General features: G+C 52.8%; 5 protein-coding genes across 5 annotated transcripts; 3 read left to right on the forward strand and 2 right to left on the reverse strand.

Moving 5' to 3' along the window:
• Positions 1-253: 253 nt before the first annotated feature.
• On the forward strand, positions 254-3894 carry NCS54_00672200 (Hypothetical protein; the record flags this gene model as incomplete). The annotated part of the gene is made up of 2 exons (XM_053152169.1): positions 254-410; positions 461-3894. 2 exons carry the CDS (start codon positions 254-256, stop codon positions 3892-3894), a joined length of 3591 nt encoding a protein of 1196 aa, XP_053008144.1.
• A 559-nt stretch (positions 3895-4453) lies between these two features.
• Positions 4454-9013, forward strand: NCS54_00672300 (Hypothetical protein; the record flags this gene model as incomplete). Its single annotated transcript, XM_053152170.1, has 9 exons — positions 4454-4477; positions 4531-4770; positions 4827-5015; positions 5074-7362; positions 7420-7866; positions 7918-8164; positions 8211-8461; positions 8520-8748; positions 8802-9013. 9 exons carry the CDS (start codon positions 4454-4456, stop codon positions 9011-9013), a joined length of 4128 nt encoding a protein of 1375 aa, XP_053008145.1.
• A 551-nt stretch (positions 9014-9564) lies between these two features.
• NCS54_00672400 (Hypothetical protein) lies at positions 9565-12038 on the forward strand (the record flags this gene model as incomplete). The annotated part of the gene is made up of 8 exons (XM_053152171.1): positions 9565-9855; positions 9911-10032; positions 10083-11190; positions 11252-11260; positions 11320-11465; positions 11529-11743; positions 11801-11913; positions 11964-12038. The coding sequence occupies exons 1-8, from the start codon at positions 9574-9576 to the stop codon at positions 12036-12038; spliced, it is 2070 nt and encodes a 689-aa protein (XP_053008146.1). The 5' UTR covers positions 9565-9573.
• An 82-nt stretch (positions 12039-12120) lies between these two features.
• NCS54_00672500 (Protein arginine N-methyltransferase) lies at positions 12121-13793 on the reverse strand (the record flags this gene model as incomplete). The annotated part of the gene is made up of 3 exons (XM_053152172.1): positions 12121-12995; positions 13054-13170; positions 13223-13793. 3 exons carry the CDS (start codon positions 13791-13793, stop codon positions 12121-12123), a joined length of 1563 nt encoding a protein of 520 aa, XP_053008147.1.
• Positions 13794-14082: 289 nt separating this feature from the next.
• NCS54_00672600 (Hypothetical protein) lies at positions 14083-17338 on the reverse strand (the record flags this gene model as incomplete). Its single annotated transcript, XM_053152173.1, has 5 exons — positions 14083-14238; positions 14306-14416; positions 14473-14730; positions 14800-16305; positions 16358-17338. The coding sequence occupies 5 exons, from the start codon at positions 17336-17338 to the stop codon at positions 14083-14085; spliced, it is 3012 nt and encodes a 1003-aa protein (XP_053008148.1).
• Positions 17339-17399: the final 61 nt, after the last annotated feature.

Raw genomic sequence — 17399 nt, forward strand, 5'->3', positions numbered from 1 at the left:
GTACGATACCTTTGACAACGCCATCATCAGGCCGCTCCTCCGATTCTCTGTATATCCTCTTTTTGCGACTTCCATTCACCGCGCGCTGCGCCCGACGACATTGTACGCCGACTTTCGCCAACTCTTTGTCAAGCTCTCTCGACGTCCATTGTCGCGATCGGCTTGGATAAACATACCCACACTAGACTGTACACCGACTTCTTGACTATGGACCAATGACGGAGGGGGGCAGCTCGCCGACAATTCACTGTCCATGTCTATCGACCGCTCACCCCAAGCCCCAAATGCGACTTCACCAGTGGCACCTATGTCGCCGTCCGCGCAACGAGCGGCATCGCCATCCGACGATGGTCGCTCAAGTAATGCCAGTCGGGCGCCGTCGAGCCAGGATCCCTACTACTCCAACGAAGGTCTGTATCCTTTTGGAAGCGAAGCCTTGATCTTGTATTGACCAATTCAGACATTGCTGCACTGCACTCTGTTGTCGTTGCCGCGCAGGAGTTGCTCGACACGGCCCCCGAACCGAAACCACTCCCCGCTGCTGCGCTCTTCAAGGCCTACGACCAAGTTCTCCCTACCTATGGCATTGACCCCGATACAGATCATCACCTATCGACCTTCGTGTTCCGAGTAGGCGGCGAGAGAGGCGGCGGCACTTTGCTCGACAAGTTTCAGTCTATTCTGGGCCGCATGGGAATTGTTCTCGAGTTCGGCGACAATACCACCGCATCATCTCGTACATCACCATCTGCGTCTCCCGCATACTCATCGACAAGTCGCCAAAGCCACGGTCTTGTGCGGGAGAAAAATGGCAACTCTACATCTGAAGGAGTGGCTGTGTCTCGGCCGTCGGTTGTGCCATTAGTACAATCATCCGCTTCGCCAGAATCACAACCACAGCAAAATCATGTAGACTTTTCCGACACAGACGAGGAGGATGGTGAATACGAGGAGATGCGGAGGGCTGTTCTCTCTTCAGCCATGAATCGCTGGCGTTCTCTGGTCGCGAACCGTCGAACACAACAGGCGCAACGAATTCCCTCTTTTCCGAGCATCCCCGAGGAAGCTTCTGCCGATGTGAGGAACTTTGAGGACCGCCCCTTTCAAGATCGACCAGCCATCACGGTTTCGGAGGCTTCGACCATTCCACGTATCAATGGTGTTAAACCAGACGGCCAGGTATCGGACAAGGGAACAACGGATGTGAATGTGCACCCGATTTCACCACTGTCCCCAGTCAAACCCCGTCCTGCTATTATCGATGCCATCCGGCCATCGACAGCTTCTACGCAACAGAGTCAGAATGATGCGGTTGTTGCGCATCATGAGGACGACGCCCCCTCTTCACCCAAAGAACATCTCACTACGCACCCACAGGAAGTTGAAGAAGAGCCTTCCAAGCATTCTATCGCTCCCTCTGTACCGGAAGTTTATGTTCCACCAGTACCCGAAGTACGCATTGCGCCAACAGTGACCCAGCTTGATGTCATGCAGCGCGATGAGAAGACGAGGAGTCGGCCTTCAACACCTCCGGAGCCCACAGACAATACGACATTAAAGCAGCACTCTGTGCAGGAATCTGAAAGAGGGCCTTCGACGCCACCTGTTCAGCAACCCGATCCAGAAAAGGAGTATCAACGACTTCTAAGACGTGCCAGTCGGGCTCGTGAGATATACCTTGCGAGCAAGGTCTTCAACCATTGGGCTGATCGCACTGCCCGTCGGCTCGAACGAGATGCTGTTGCTAGACGGCATATGATCAGATTTCGTTACTTCCGATCTTGGTGCCAGGCTCCTGTCGTCCGGGAGCCCACAGTTGATCACATGAGGGCAGCTGTTGTGGTAAGGAAGTGGCAGCGGATTGTGACACAAGAGAAAACCCTTGAGGCTATGGCGAAGGCAGCGGCCCGGGCCTATCAATTGAAGAAGATTCACCAAGTCCTGGATCGTTGGTCTTGTCTTCGCTTGGAGCACGTTGGCCGTCAAATCACGGCCTCGCACAGCAGAACAAGAGTCATCTCAAGGTGGATGTTGCAGGCTTCTAATGGTGTGGCCCTGGATGAAGCCATCAAGTCCCAAGTAGGACTGCAACAGCAACTGAACGCCATCCACAAGTGGCAAGGTTATGCTGAAAGGGAAACCATACTTGCCGACAGCGCTAGGCGTATGGGCAATGTCCACCAGTCCTTTACACATCTGAAGGAGTGGTGGGATCAAGCCGAGATTGGTCGACGAGCGACCACGTATCGTCAACATCTGTTGATGAAGAAAGTGGATTTTGCTTTTGATCAGTGGAACCTACAGGCAAGGGCCCAGGCCTTCATATGGAGGCGCGAATATCTCCAAGTTACTCGAGTATTTGACCGATGGTGTCAAAGAGCTGAGCAGGATGGCGACATGTCACGGAGAGCGGAGAGCTACTATGAGACCCAGGCTAAATCAAGAGCTCTGGATTGTTTCCGCCGCTTCGACCAGGAATCATCACACATGACGCGTTTGGAGGACCGCGCACGCCTTTACCTTCGAGCAACCTCTTTGTTGAGAGTGTTTGACAGGACGGTGAAGCGCCGTCAGGATCGGGACAAACAATATGTGAAACGATACCTGATGGCAAGATATACCCAGGTGTCATCGGCAAAGAAGAAACGCAACTTCTTTGCTGCCCTTGACCGATGGAGAGCACTGGCTGCCGAGGATCGAGAGCAAAGAGACATGGCTCTGGAGCTTCACAACCGAAAACAAAACCACCGGCAAATACTGGTCGCTGAAGAATGGGCGAAACAAGCGGCTATCGATCAAAAGCGTCTGCAAGACGCCCGACTAGAGCATGCCCAGGGATGGCTAGACGCATGGAAGGAACATGCTGAGGATCTGGAGCAACGAGACGTGGAAGCCTGGCAGCTTTGGGCGGCAGACAAGCAAAGGCAATCTCTGAAGTCGTGGTCAATCGCGTCACTACAACAGAGCGGACAGGCTCATACGGCACTGGAAGTCCGTAAGAAGCACGAACGGGAGAGACGCAATCGCATCTTGCAATACTGGAGGCAACGTGATGACGGGTTGGAGAATATACCGCCAGGATTCAACTCGCAGCCTAACTCGGTCGTTCGCTCATTGAATTGGTCGCGTGGAAGCTGGAGGGGCTTCTCGGGAAGGAGGTCAACACTTAACCGGAATGATCGAGCATACGATTACTCCAATACGCCGCTCGAGACACCAACACGGTGGACGGGACATCCCCTTTCCATGTCGACTATTTTGCCCCCAGGGTCAATGGCGCCACTGAGGGAAGCGGACGAGAACGACGCCGTATCATCTTTTGCTGGTGATGATGACGACCTCGATCCCACGTCACCGTCTTTGCGGCCTGCCTCACGGGGGCAATTCTCAACTATGCCATCAACAACGCCGATGGCACCAGTGCCATCACATCTGGTGGAACGTGGTCTTCGGGATGAATTTGAAGAGCCGGAACAAAACGGTATCAACAGGAGTACAAAGGCCAGTTCTCGAATACCCAAGTTCGAATCTCCCCGGTCTAGGCCAGAGGATTCACGCCCAGCTGGAATGTCCGAGTCTACAAATACTGATCGAGTCGGACCTCCACAGCGATCGCTGGCTGCAACGAGGTCATTCGGGTTCAGGCAGCCGAACAGACGGACCGTCGGGCCTCGACCTGCCTCACCAGAGGCCACCACGCAGGCAATTGCAAGCAAATCTGTCGGTGCAAGGCCAACTGGATTACGATTTGGCGCGACACAGAATGCGGGGATTACACCATCTGCAAGATCTGTTCGTATCCAGTCACCGAGAACGTTCTCGGTCACAACACCTCGACCTGGAGGAGCGTCAAGGAGAGTCAAGCTACGAAGCGGCACCGCCATGAACCAATAACTTTTATCAATGTGGGCGGGCTCTCCTGAATATGGAGACAGAAATGTGTGGAGGATGTCAATGCATCGGAAGAGTAGGAAATGGATGGTCGGCTTGTATGTGCTTCATGGATGTTGGATGGCTCAGTTCATTAAAGGATACCCCTTTTTGTTTAACGTTAGTATTATATTGGATGTGGGTGCATGACGGCGAGGAGCCGGTGGCGTTGCGGCGGCTGAAAGTCAATGAATGAGTTGCTTCATGAAAGCGAAAACATTTTGCAAATGACGAGATATTCTATTGCAAGCTTGAGTCATTATGAAGAATCTGCTGTAAGAATCTTTGTACGAACTATCTGCCCCTGGGTTGAGAAATGGACAGTAGTGTTCACTAAGTCAAAGTCAAGAGGAGTCTAGGTGGGCACCTACACCTGTTTACGTCTGAATGTAGCTGGATTTGTTTCGGCTCTTACTAGATCATATAGGTATACTAGCGGTATTCTTCTACGCTTTCTCATGCCTTTAAATGATATTATTGAATCAATGCATCAGGGGTTTAAGAATCGTGTCCCGAATCTGTCATGACCTCTCTGATGGAGCTGATGGTGGGGGCTGAAGAGCTGGGGGTCACGTCACCTCCATCAGCTGCCCGGGGTAGGTCCCCGTCCGTATTCCCGTTTATTGCATTGACTCTGATGATCTCAAGCTGCACCAAAGCTACCTAGGCATTAACAACTCTCCTTCGCGCCCAAGACCGCACAGCCAGAGTGCTACCCTCTTCTCCCGGAGATGCGCGCGCCTCGTGCTTTTTAATAGCATGAAGGCCGTCCTGCCGGGTAACCCGCGCTCGAGGCTCCAAGGGTTGGCCTCGGGATATTGGGATTCCCGACACATCAACGTGAGTGCCGATGCTCCTGAGCTCGGGTGACTGCTGACGAGAGGGATTAACTGCAGGTGTACATCACCGGCGGCGCTTTTACTATCCTCGAGGGATCCAGTGGGATTCTACAAACAGTTTACGATGATGGCGAACAGCCCCTCGAGGCCATCGCCTTTGACGAAGCCACAGGCAAGATCGCTACATGCACATCGAGCGAAGTCCGAGTCTACAAGCCATTTGGGTCGCGCGAGGATGCCCTGAAGGTTTCAATCCCCGACAGTTAGATGGATCGCATGGATGGATGAGCTCACAGCTTGGTAGTGGGCCCTAGAGTCGACCTTTGACATTCCGAATCCGAACGCCGATGACGCCCCATGCACTCTGTCCTGGGGCAGCTCTGAGGAGCTCCTGGTGGCTACGAGCTCCCTCTCCCTATACGCCACGAAAAGCGAGCCGAAATGCCTATGGCAGAAGAAGCTACCGAGCCCCGTCAAGTACGCGTTGCTGTCATACGACTCTGCATACATTGCCTCGACCGGCTACCACGATCACTTGGTCAAGATCTGCCGCAGACTGAACTACGGCGCCGACGAAGTACGATTCGACCTTACGTACCTGCGACACCCAAACATTGTAACCTCTGTGAGGTGGCGCAAGCCGTTCCACCTGGAGCAAGCTGTCGACAATGTCCTCTACACTATCTGCCTCGACAAATGCATTCGGATATGGACACCGACCGAGACACCGGATGGGAAACATTGGCAGCTTTGGGGTCAGGTTGACGTTTGCGCGCCGTCGCGAGAGGACCCGTACCCCCTGGACATGCGCTTTGCCATGATTCTTGATGGGCGGGACTTCACGGCGTCGGTTGAGCAAGCTGTGCAGGCTCGCATGTCTGACGACTCGACCACCGATGACCCGGTTGCGCTCGATCACCTGGTCGCGATCGCTAACAAGAACCCCGAGATTTGTATAGCTCTTGATGGAAGAGGGACCATGTCTGCGTGGGCGCTTGAAAACGTTGGCAGTAACACTGCAAACGCCCCGACTCTATTCAAGGTTGCTCAGGTCAAGGACTCAGATTTTGAGCTCTTTGGCAAGTTTCTGCCGTCTCAAGACACGCCCCATACCGAAATACAGACATACTGCGACAAGACGACCGGCAAGGTTCACTTCCTGCTACATGCGTTTGATGGGAGGATCGGCGTCTTTACAGGAAATGTCGCAGACCTGCTGGATCCAACTACCAATGACCGGCGCCTCTCGCTACACTCGATCTGGGCTGGCCACTCAACCTCTATCACCAAGATTGTCCGAAATTTCAGCGGAAGGGCTGTCGTCTCACGGACACGAGAGAGTGAAAGCATAGTGTGGAAGCATCTTCTCAACCGAGACGAGAACCCGGGCCTGAGCTTGACCCGAGGGAGCGTTATCCCAGAAAAGGGGCACATTCACCGGATATGTGTTCTGAGAAAGGGGCGCTTTGTCGTATTCCTCGGCCATCAAACGGTTGCACTCTGGGATTGCAGGGCTAGCCGAGCCATTCCACTTGCGCAATGTCCTTATGAGGTATCTGGAAAGCCACTCTGCCTCATTATCCTTCCTCGGTCAGATGTGAAGCAGTACACTGTTGCGCACATTGCGACAGTGACGTCTGAAGGTCAGGGTATTGTGTGGGAAGTCCATCTCCCGTCATATTTTGAAGACCCAAAAACCAAGGCTGGCGCCAGTATCAAAGAGTTCTGCCGTTTCGAGCTGGGAGATGTGGAAGATTTGTCATACGTCCTCCCAGTAGATCCCGCAGGCTCGTCGCCCGTTGTCTCGGGCTTTCTCGATATCTTCGCTCGGGATGTCGCTATCTCATATACTCGCACCGGTCGGGTTGACTTCTGGACAGCACGGGTCGACCCCGAAAAGCGCAGTGTCGGATGGCTGTCCACTTGCACCACTGAGACCGGGGTATCTGAACCTGCCCTGGTTAGCGGAAGTACCTTAAAGAAGGCATCTCTTGTGAACAAGGCGAGGTCTCAACTAACAATTTGGGATATCGGTAGTTCTCGCCTGGAATATGAAAACAATTTCGAAGAGCATCAGGTCATTCAAGATCTGGACTGGACATCAACACCCGACGCCCAGTCCATCTTGGCCGTTGGGTTCCCCTATCGAGTCATTCTCATGTCCCAGATGCGATTCGACTACCTTAACAAAGGTCCAGCTTGGGCGCAGATCCGGGAGATTAGCATCCGTGAACTCACTCCACACCCGATCGGTGACTCAACTTGGCTGGGCGACGGCTTCTTGGTCATTGGTGCTGGAAACCAGATGTTTGTACAGGATAGGCGTGTTGGTGTCTCTGAGTCTCTCAGGTCTGACCTTCGTTTGCCACCACGCAAGGATGGTACATTGGATCTGTTCCAAGTGGTTCAACGATTCAATGGTCCTCTGCCAGTATTCCACCCCCAGTTCCTCAGTCAATGCATCCTGTCTGGCAAGACCACACTTGTGCGGCGCATCTTGGTGGCCATGCACAAGATTCTGAAGTATTACCTTGACGGAGAGACACTGGATGACTACTTGGGCATGGATTTGAGCGAGTTCTACACACCCGAGGTTTGTAATATGATCGTGAAAAGTGATGATCTGAAGGACACTGACATTGGTAATCAGCAAACTCATACCCAGGCTGTCGATAAGTCTGCAGGCGCGTATCTCAATGGGAATAACGGTGACGAAGACGACGATGGCGATGTCTTCACTGAGCAGACGGCAGTGGCAATCAACGAGAAGCTGGTTAAGATTGGTGTTCCACAACTCTCTGGTCATGAACAAATTCAGCTTGCCGATATCATCGAGTGTGTTGCTCTTGTCGAGAGGCATCGTCGCTCGATGGACGAGAATGGCGCCCGTTTCATGCTCTTCTTCCGTCAGCATGCACTGCGAAAAGGACGGACCAACGAGATGCACCTTTCCTGGCGAGAGATCAACTGGGCTTTCCATTCAAACAGTCAGGATATTCTGGCCGACTTTGTTTCGAGACAGAGTCATGGCAGCATGCTTTGGGAGCATGCTCGTGAGAGCGGTCTCTTCATGTGGCTGTGTGATCCTATCGCCTTGGTACTTGATTTCGCCCGCTTTGGATCAACATTGATTGCTAACTCATAGTAGAAAGCTCAGTTCGAGCTGATTGCTCGGAATGAATACACGAAGAACGAAGTGAAGAACCCGATCGACTGCAGTCTGTACTACCTTGCCCTTCGCAAGAAAACAGTGCTTCAGGGCCTATGGCGAATGGCAAGCTGGAACAAGGAACAGGCGGCGACTCAGAAATTGTTGTCGAACAACTTTGAAGACCCCAAGTGGAGGACGACAGCTCTGAAGAACGCGTATGCGTTGCTCAGTAGACGGCGCTTCGGTAAGTTGGAAAGATGTGTACTGATACAGATGCTAACTATTAGCAGAATATGCTGCAGCATTCTTCCTGCTGGCTGACCACCTTCATGATGCTGTGGAAGTGTGCTTGAATCAGCTCAAAGATATGCAACTGGCTATTGCGATAGCGCGTGTGTATGAGGGCGATGACGGCCCAGTCTTGCGGCGTCTGCTTCAAGATGTTGTGCTTCCCTTGGCAGCTCAGGAGGGCAATCGCTGGCTTGCATCTTGGGCATTCTGGATGCTTGGCCGCAAGGACATGGCCGTGCGAGCACTCATCGTATGTTTTCCCTGAATACTCACATGGCAGAAGTTCCGAAAACTGACATTGCTGATAGACACCTGTCTATACCCTTCTGGAAACACCTTGTTCGCCCGATATCAAATCGAGGTTATTCCTTACCGACGACCCTGCGCTAGTGGTGCTCTACTCGCACTTGCGACACCAGACGTTGCAGACATTGAGGGGAGCCTCCAAGGTCACCCCCAAAGTCGAGTGGGAGTTTGTGTTGCATAGCGCCAAGCTGTATGATCGAATGGGATGTGATCTCCTTGGATTGGATCTAGGTAGGTTTAGCACTGGAAGATTACTTGAATCAAGAATGCTGACTATGATATAGTACGAAACTGGGAGTTCCAACAATCGCCTCCTGCTGCTGGCCTCGGCGGAGAGGTCAACCCGCTCAAGCTGTTGCGCCGGAGGAGTTCGCTTGTTGTTGCCGACCTGCCATCGCCTACTCTTCACTTTGAGGGAAAGAAGGCCGTCAAGCCGCCACCGACAACGTTCGAGGAGCCGGATGTAAACTCTCTGTTGGATAGTTTTGGATTCTGATGCCCGGGGCTGAAGGGCCGTGTAATGAGAGGTAATGGTGGGTTGGTCGCACGACTTTGTTCAGTGAAGAGAGGATATTACTAGCTTTACATGTGGATAGGAGGGCTTGGTTGAATGGAGTTTGGGATGGTGAGACCATTGCTTCGCGCATTCTCGTGGTGTATTCGTAGTTTGCATATATCTTCAGTGCCGTGCACCAGCTGAGCTGTAATATCAAGGATATCGCTGTAGGATTGCTCCCAAAGGTTGTTCCTTTATGGACTTATGGGACCACACATTGCTCTTCAGCCTCAGCTTGGTTGTTTTACCTGATAGTTTGTGTTTATCCCGCTCTTGATGACTCTGATTACCCGGCAGCTCTGAACTTTCGGGCCGGAGGTGGAGGCCGATCTCCCCCAGAAATGACGGAATGTGGGGTGTTGCCTAGTTCGGAAAACAAGCCGGTTGGACAATTTGCTTCGTAATCAACTCCCCATGTCTTATAATCGCGAACTTATCTCCTAAGCGTCACCGACGACATCGGCATCTGCCTTCTACATTCGCCTAGAGCTACCGTAATCATGGCGACGACGCGGACGGTTCCAGGGCGCAGCTTCACGGTGCGAGGCGTCGTCGTCGGGCTCCTCGTCGGCACCGTCATCTGCTTCTCCAACATGTATTTCGGCCTACAGACGGGATGGGTGTCCATCATGTCCATGCCCGCGAGCCTCATGGGGTTCGGCATCTTTAAGCTGCTCGCTCCGCACTTGCGGTTTCCCTTTTCTCCGGTTGAGAATGTCTTGCTGCAGAGTGTCGCGTGCGGTATGGCTATTATGCCTCTTGGATGTGGTCTTGTTGGAGTTGTACGTCACGCAGTTTTGCATTGTCATGAGAACGCGTTTCTAATGTTGGTGACAGGTTCCGGCGTTCAACTATCTTTTGGAAAAGGATGAGCAGGGTCCTATTAACCTAAGCACGTGGCAACTTATCATTTGGTCTCTGGGACTTTGTTACTTTGGTGTGGTTTTCGCTGTTCCTCTGTAAGCCATACCATTGCCATCCTGCTTCTGAATTGCTGACCAAATGTTAGACGCGTCCAAGTCATCATTAGAGAAAAACTCAAGTTCCCTAGCGGCTTCAGTACCGCCGTGTTGATCTCAGTCCTCCACGGTCAGGGCCGCCAATCCAGCAAGGATGAGCTCGAGGCTGCTGCCAAGGGCAACTTTGCTAGTCTTGTACCTCGCGATGAACCGTTCCAACCGGCTGAAATTGGTCCGGCCGCTACAGACCAGGAGCACCAGCATGAGATCGAAGATGAGGATGATAAAGGGGACTGGGCGGCAAACATCCGACTGCTGCTTCTGTGCTTTGGCGCCTCTGGCCTGTTTACGTTGGCCACCTACTTCTTCCCCGTCCTACGGAACCTGCCCATCTTTGGGTCTGTCGCGGCTAACACTTGGTTATGGACGTTCAACCCGAGTCTTGCGTACGTTGGTCAGGGTATCATCATGGGGACAGAGACCACTCTACACATGCTGCTCGGCGCTGTGGTGGGCTGGGGAATTCTCAGCCCCATAGCCAAGTCGCGAGGATGGGCTCCTGGTGATGTCGACGACTGGGAGCACGGTAGCAAGGGCTGGATCATCTGGATCTCCCTGGCTATCATGCTGGTGGATGCCATTGTCAGTCTCGCCTACGTTACCCTTCGTGCCGTCTGGACAAACGACCAAACCGCGAGCCTCATAACCTCCCTGCGACATCGAGTTCAGGAGCATGGTGTTTCTGGCTTGTGGAAGCCACAGTCCCATGACTACTCGTTGCTCAACAATGAAGATGCCGAGCCTAACCCCCATCACGACGAAGCTGCCGGAGACGAGACTGAAGTTGACGAAGAGGAAGAGGACGCCCCTCCGCACCAGCGAATTGGTGGCCGGCTTGTCTCGGTTGGACTTCTCGCCTCGATTGCACTCTGCGTTTTGACGATCCACCTGGTCTTTGGTGACCTCGTTCCACTCTATGCTACCATCATCGCGGTCCTGATGGCCTTGGTCCTTAGTATCATGGGTGTGAGGGCGCTGGGCGAGACTGACTTGAACCCTGTGTCTGGCATTAGCAAGCTTGCTCAGCTGTTCTTTGCCCTGATAATTCCCCAGTCTCACAAGTCTAGTGTGCTCATCAACCTGATTGCAGGTGCTGTTGTATGTACCCTCAACTTCACCCCCTTAATTATGACAACTGCTAACGAGATTTTTACTATAGTCTGAAGCTGTAAGTCCTAGACCGTACTCCCGGACCTCAGCCTGAACCGATACTGACATTACAATCAGGGTGCTTTGCAAGCCGGCGATCTCATGCAGGACCTTAAAACTGGTCACCTACTGGGAGCTGCTCCCAAGGCTCAGTTTTGGGGCCAGGTCATTGGAGCTACTGCCGGTGCTATCCTCAGTGCCTTTATCTATCGCATCTATACCACGTACGTACTGTTGGGATTGGTCATGAGTTGTGAGGAGGTTTGTTAACATGGCTTGACTTGCAGGGTCTACGAAATCCCTGGCGATCTCTTCCAGGTACCCACTGCCTATGTTTGGATCTTCACAGCAAGACTTGTCACAGGCTCTGGGTTGCCCTACAGGGCAAAGGAATGGGCCATCGGAGCTGCCGTTCTGTTCGTAGGCACAACCATCACCAGAACCCTGGCTGTCGGGAAGAGATGGCGGCCTCTCATCCCAGGCGGCATCGCTGTTGCCGTCGGTGAGTCAACAGTGTGCAACGAGGGAGAAAGGAGAATTGCAGCTGACAGAAAACAAGGCATGTATAACGTCCCATCGTTCACCCTCGCCCGAGCCGTGGGAGGCTTGTTCGCATGGTATTGGGTCCATCTCGCTCAACGAGCGCAGACACCCCTCATTATCCTCGCATCTGTATGTATCCGTCCCAGTACCCCTACAAGGCTATTCTAACCTTGACCCAGGGCTTCATTCTCGGCGAGGGCTTCCTGAGCATCGTGAATCTCTTCCTGCAGGGTCTCGGAGTACCCCATCTCTGATTCCACTGTCAATCATAGCTCGCTGTAAGCCCCCCTCTTGGATAACCATGCGATGGACGTTCACAGGCTGACTAGAACATGTCTACTTCAGCTGCCACGAATGCTGCCTTGATTCGCTTTCAGCATCCGTCCATGAGGTCTTCAAGGTCAACGCTCTGGCATTATCTTCGGCCGCCAGGAAGGTGATTTCACCAGACAGACTGGTGGGGGACTTTGTAGAGGGCTTCTCCTCTGGGGGAGTGAGCAGAAGTCCTTGCTTCCAGTGGGTGACGGTGCCGGAGGGGCCAGTTGTGAAAGCGACACCACCCTGCTTCGTCTTGTCCCAGGTCTCGGGTGTGGTCTCTGGTGGAGGGACTGGGTCGTTTCGTGCAGTGGTGAAGAAGTTGTCGAACCAGATCAGGAAGCCATCCACACGCTCAACCTCGCGGGTAAGCTTCGACGACCATTTGGCCGTGAATTGGAGATCCTCGGCCTTGACGGTGTGGAGGTCGAGCACCTTGAATGGGTAGGGCTCGCCGCAAACAGCGCTCTGCGGCATGGCCTCAACCCTGGCCTCTTCATAGATACCCTCTTGCATTGTCTTCATATCAAATCCATAGACGTCTCTCCAGAAGGAAATGTTGTCAGAGATATACTCTGGGTCGGCGACAGGAGCAATCCACATGGTCGCTGAGCTGGGGGCAAGGATACCATCTGGCTTGAGGTACTTGTCTCGGGCATAGAGGACGCTGGGGAGCATGGCCTCGTACAGAAGGAAGTAGCCCATCCACTCGCTGACAATGATGTCGACCTGGTCCACGGGCAGCTTGACATCCTCGATAGCGCCCTTCAGGCATGTAATAACGTTGGCTAAGCCGTTGTGGAAGATGTTTTCCCTAGCCTTGACGATGATGTCTGACTTGTCAACGGCAATGACTTGCTTGGCACCAGCCTTTGCACAGAACATGCTGAGGATGCCTAGTTGAATGTGATCAATGCTTGACTCTGGGCCCAACATAGTGACTTTGTTGCTTACCAGTGCCACATCCAATGTCCAGAACGACCTTATCCTTGAAGATGTGCTTGTTCCCGTAGATGAAGTCACGGTAGGCGTCTGTTCGCACCGCATCCTTCAGCATAGTCTCGTGAATTTCTAGTCCATCGTTAGCGAGGTACCGAAACCCTTTTGAGAAGAAACAGCGCACCGTGAGCTGCATATGACTCGAAGTAGTAGGCAGAATCGTCCTTCTTGTCCTCAGTCTTGGCTGGCTCAGTGTCGTCGCCCCATCGACGGTCCAGCGTCTCCTCAACAGTCAGACGATAACTGGCGAACTGGCTCTTGACTCTCTCAAGCTCCTCCTCAAGCTCCTTGTTGCGGGCCACCAAGTTACTGTCCTTGGCTCCCTCTGAACTCTCACTGGTGATGTTCTCCAGCACCTCGTCAAGCGAGAAGATGAGAGCGTCGTTCTCCAGCACTGGCCGGAGGTACTTCTCATCCTCGAGGTCCTTTTCAGAAATCTCCTTGGGGACTGGCGATCCATTCTTGACGTGGTCACGGACAAAGTTGACGAGCTTGACGGCGCCGTGGAAGTCGAGCTTCAGCTTCTGCACATGAGCGGCAAAATCGAATGCATGGTTCTGCTTGCTATCCTCGAGCATGGCGGCGACATTGGGAAAAGTCTTGGGGCCAAAGAAAGACGTGATAGAGATGGCCTCCTCATCGGACTCGAGGTCGAGCCACTCGCCCTCATCGGAAGCGGAGTCGTTGATTGACATTTTCACCAAAGTCGAAAAATACGGGGCGCAGCTGACAGAGAGAAAAGTAAATCAAGTATGGGAAGGGAAAAATAAAAACCAATACCCAGAGAACAAACAAAACGAACCCGACTTGCCAAAGAAAGGTTGTTGAATGTGTTTTGTGGGATCACAGTATCTGGAGGAGGCTATGCCCTCTTGGGCTTTTTTTTCGGGGTCAAGCTTTTCAGCCAAATGCAATCTGGCGAGGCACCTGCTATAATATTTTTGTAAGGGGTATATATCGCACATCGTCGTGATTGAGACTGCGTCACTTGGCCTTTTTAACGTCTTTTTCATCCTCTTCGTCATCCTCCTCATCTTCATCGTCGTCATCGTCGTCGTCTTCATCGTCTTCATCATCGTCGTCGTCGTCGTCATCATCCTCACCCTCTGAGACGGGTTCATTGAGTTCGACAAGACGAGCCTGGCGGTTTAGTTAGTATTTGATACAGACAGTATCCGTGGAGGGAACCTTGATGGGCTCTACGCACCTTGTATTTGGCGACCTTCTCCTCAAGATCGCCAAAGACCATAAGAAGATCATCGAGCTCCGATTGGGTTGTTTCCCTGGCCTTCTTTGACTCCGATAATTCCGATTCAGCCTGTTAGAGGGATTAGCAACATGATTGAGTCGACTAATAAGGGGACAGGGGTTCACCTTTTTGATCTTGGCTTGCAAGTCCTTGGCTTTGCTGCCACCCTCGCTGAGCTGCTTCTCCAAGGTCTGGTATTTAGCCGTTGCTTCATGAGCCTCCTTCAGAGCAGCATCGCGCTCCTCCCCAAGCTTCTTCAAGGCCGCCTCGTTGCTTTCGCGCTGAGACCGCAATTCGCTTTCGTATTTGTCCTTCTGCTCTGTCAGACTGGCCGCATTTCGTGCTTGGAGTTCCTTGAACTCCTGTGTCTTTGCCTTTTGTGCCTGCATTGATCACCACATTAGCCATTCGCGTCCTTTAGATGATGCAGCCAGGAAGCTAAGAGTCAATACCTTCATAATGTCAACCTCGAGATGGCTGATGGTTGCTTTCAGGTCTGCGATCTCAGCATCCGTGCGACGCTGAATCCTTTCCGCATCTGCCTCAGCCGCTTTGCGAGCTTGCGCGAGCTGCTTCTGATGTTCGTTCTCCAGGGCTGTTTGCTGCGCCTTCAATTGGGCGAGTTGCTTCTGGTTATCGCCATCTCGAGCTGCTTGTTGAGTTTGCACTTGGGCAAGTTGTTTTCGGTGATCGTTCTCCTTGGCCGCCATCTGGCCTTGAAGTTTGCGAAGTTCTTCGCCATGGTGCTTTTGTAGACCTTCATTGACCGTTTTCACCCGCGACATCTCGAGAGCAGCCGTTTCCTTAGTGCGTCGATGGTCCGCTTGTTCTTGGCCAAGCTGTCCCTCTAGAGTTGTCAATGCTGCTTGAGCTTCTTTCAGCGCACGCTCCTTCTCCTCGACCTGACCCCTGAGTGAATCCACCAGCTCCCTGGAGATGCCCTTTTGAACGCCGTTGGCGACCACAGATATCTCCATTCCAGGTTCCCTGTCGATAGCGCGTGCTATGCGACTGTAGTTATCCTTGAAGAACTCGATGAAAATGCGGTCAAAGAAGACGTCAGGGAGGCGGCCGAGGGACGAAGCGTCAAGCTTTTGGGGGGTGACCTCGAAATCGCGTACAAATGGGTGACTGCGAAGCTTCACTAACCGATCTAGATACTGATCACGGTCGATTCGCGACGTCAAGATAGAGTGTAATGTCGCGCGCGGAACCGGCGAATCCTTCGTTGAGAACTCGTAAGCGACGCCTAGCAGCATGGCGCACAAGCCCTGAACAAGTTCACCGCCGCTCACGGCGGGTGGTTGTGATACAGCCTGAATCAAGCTCTGTACGTTGCTTCCTTCGGCGAGGAAGTCGTTGACCGCATCAAGATCCTCAAAAAGCCAGCCAAGAAGTAGCATTAGGTACCCAACCAGGACGCGTCCATCATCCCCACGTCGTAGGCCCGACGTGACATGGGCTGTGATAGTTTGGATGCCTGTGACAACCTCTTCACCATCAGAGGAATCGCCTTCTGTGAGGCTCATGGCCTTTGCCTTGGCCGCAGGGTTCTCAAACAAGAGATGGAACGTAATAACGGCAGCGAACCACTGACGGTATGGATCGGATACGTCGGTTGGGGGTTGAAGCAAAACGGTCAGGACATTGGAAGACTCGTCGACACCAGCCTGGTGTCCCTCGATAGCTCGTCCCAAGAAGTGAAGCCTAACTTCAGCATGGTTCGCAAAGTAAGCCTGCAAACATTCGCACGCCGCAAACCGAAGATCGAATTCTTGCGGATCTTGTAGACATAACGTCAGATCCAACAGCCCGTCGATAACATAGACCTTGACACGCCCATTGGCTTGTTCTGCAGTCGGATCGGCTCCAGCCAAGGGTGATGGGACCATTAGTTGAGCAAAACTCTCCTGCAGAGGGGCATTCTGTCGTATCACATCGCCGCATGTGGTCAAAGCCTAGACAACCTGTCAACGACGAACTTGCACAATCACGATTACTTGGTCGCACCTCGGCCTTGATTTGAGTCTGCGCCTCGTGGCTGAAGGCGAGCTGAAGAACATGATATGCAAGGCCATGCCTCCAGATCGCTGTCTGATTCAATGATGTCCCTGCTGACCCTCTAACAATAAACAGCCGGATCACAGCCAAGAAGGCGTAGATATTCCGGTTCTTCTGTGCTTGTGCCCATGTCGCAATTTCGGGACCCTCGCTCTGGGGCTTCAGGACTCGACCGAGCAAATCTGCAAGGCGATTAATACAACCCGACTCGCGGAAGAGGGACTGATTTGATGTGTTCGACCGAAGCAGATTGGCAAGAAGAATTAAACAATCCTCAACAGTCCTTCCGCCCTCAGACAAGGCACCATCTGCTTCGATGATGTTGAACAACCTCTCGAAAGCGTTCTCGAATGCCACCAATTTTTGTATCTCGATCGAGGTTGGAGTAAGGTAGGTCAGGAGGGTGATGCCTTCGTTTCGTATAGCATCCCGCTGGTCGTCAAGGACAGAAACAAGACGAGAGATGCCTAGGGGAGCGGTAAAAATGCATTCCTCAGTCCTTTCGGTGCGTGCAGACAAGATGGCAGCGAGCAACTGAAGAGAGTAGAGGCGGGAGTAAAAGTCGTTCGTATCGAGGAAGTCGAGAAGCAAGGTGATATTTTCCTGACGTTGCGTGAACTCGTCGGCCAGCCATAGCGCAATCTCTTCTGAAGCTTCGGGACTATCTTCATTTGGACTGAAGAGCATCAACAAGGTTTCGAGAACCACCTTAACTGTGTCCACATCTTCGCCATCTTTGCTGAGGCTGCCTATTAGACTTCGAAGGGCACCAGAGGCTACAGAGGCCGGGTAATCTTTCGAAAAGCTTCGAAGACCTAGGATGGCAGCTCGTCGATCCTCGAGGAGAGTTGCTGAACTGAGGCGGCCGCTGAGCACGGTGATGGTCTCGCTAACTGATTGTTTCGCGGGCGCACTGGAAAGGGAAAACATGGTCGCGGCGCCTCAATGCCATTGGGCTCGGGAAGGTTCAAAGGTTCTCATGGAGCCGTTG

This window comes from Fusarium falciforme, chromosome 5 (assembly GCF_026873545.1).
Source record: "Fusarium falciforme chromosome 5, complete sequence".
Lineage (NCBI taxonomy): Eukaryota > Fungi > Ascomycota > Sordariomycetes > Hypocreales > Nectriaceae > Fusarium > Fusarium falciforme.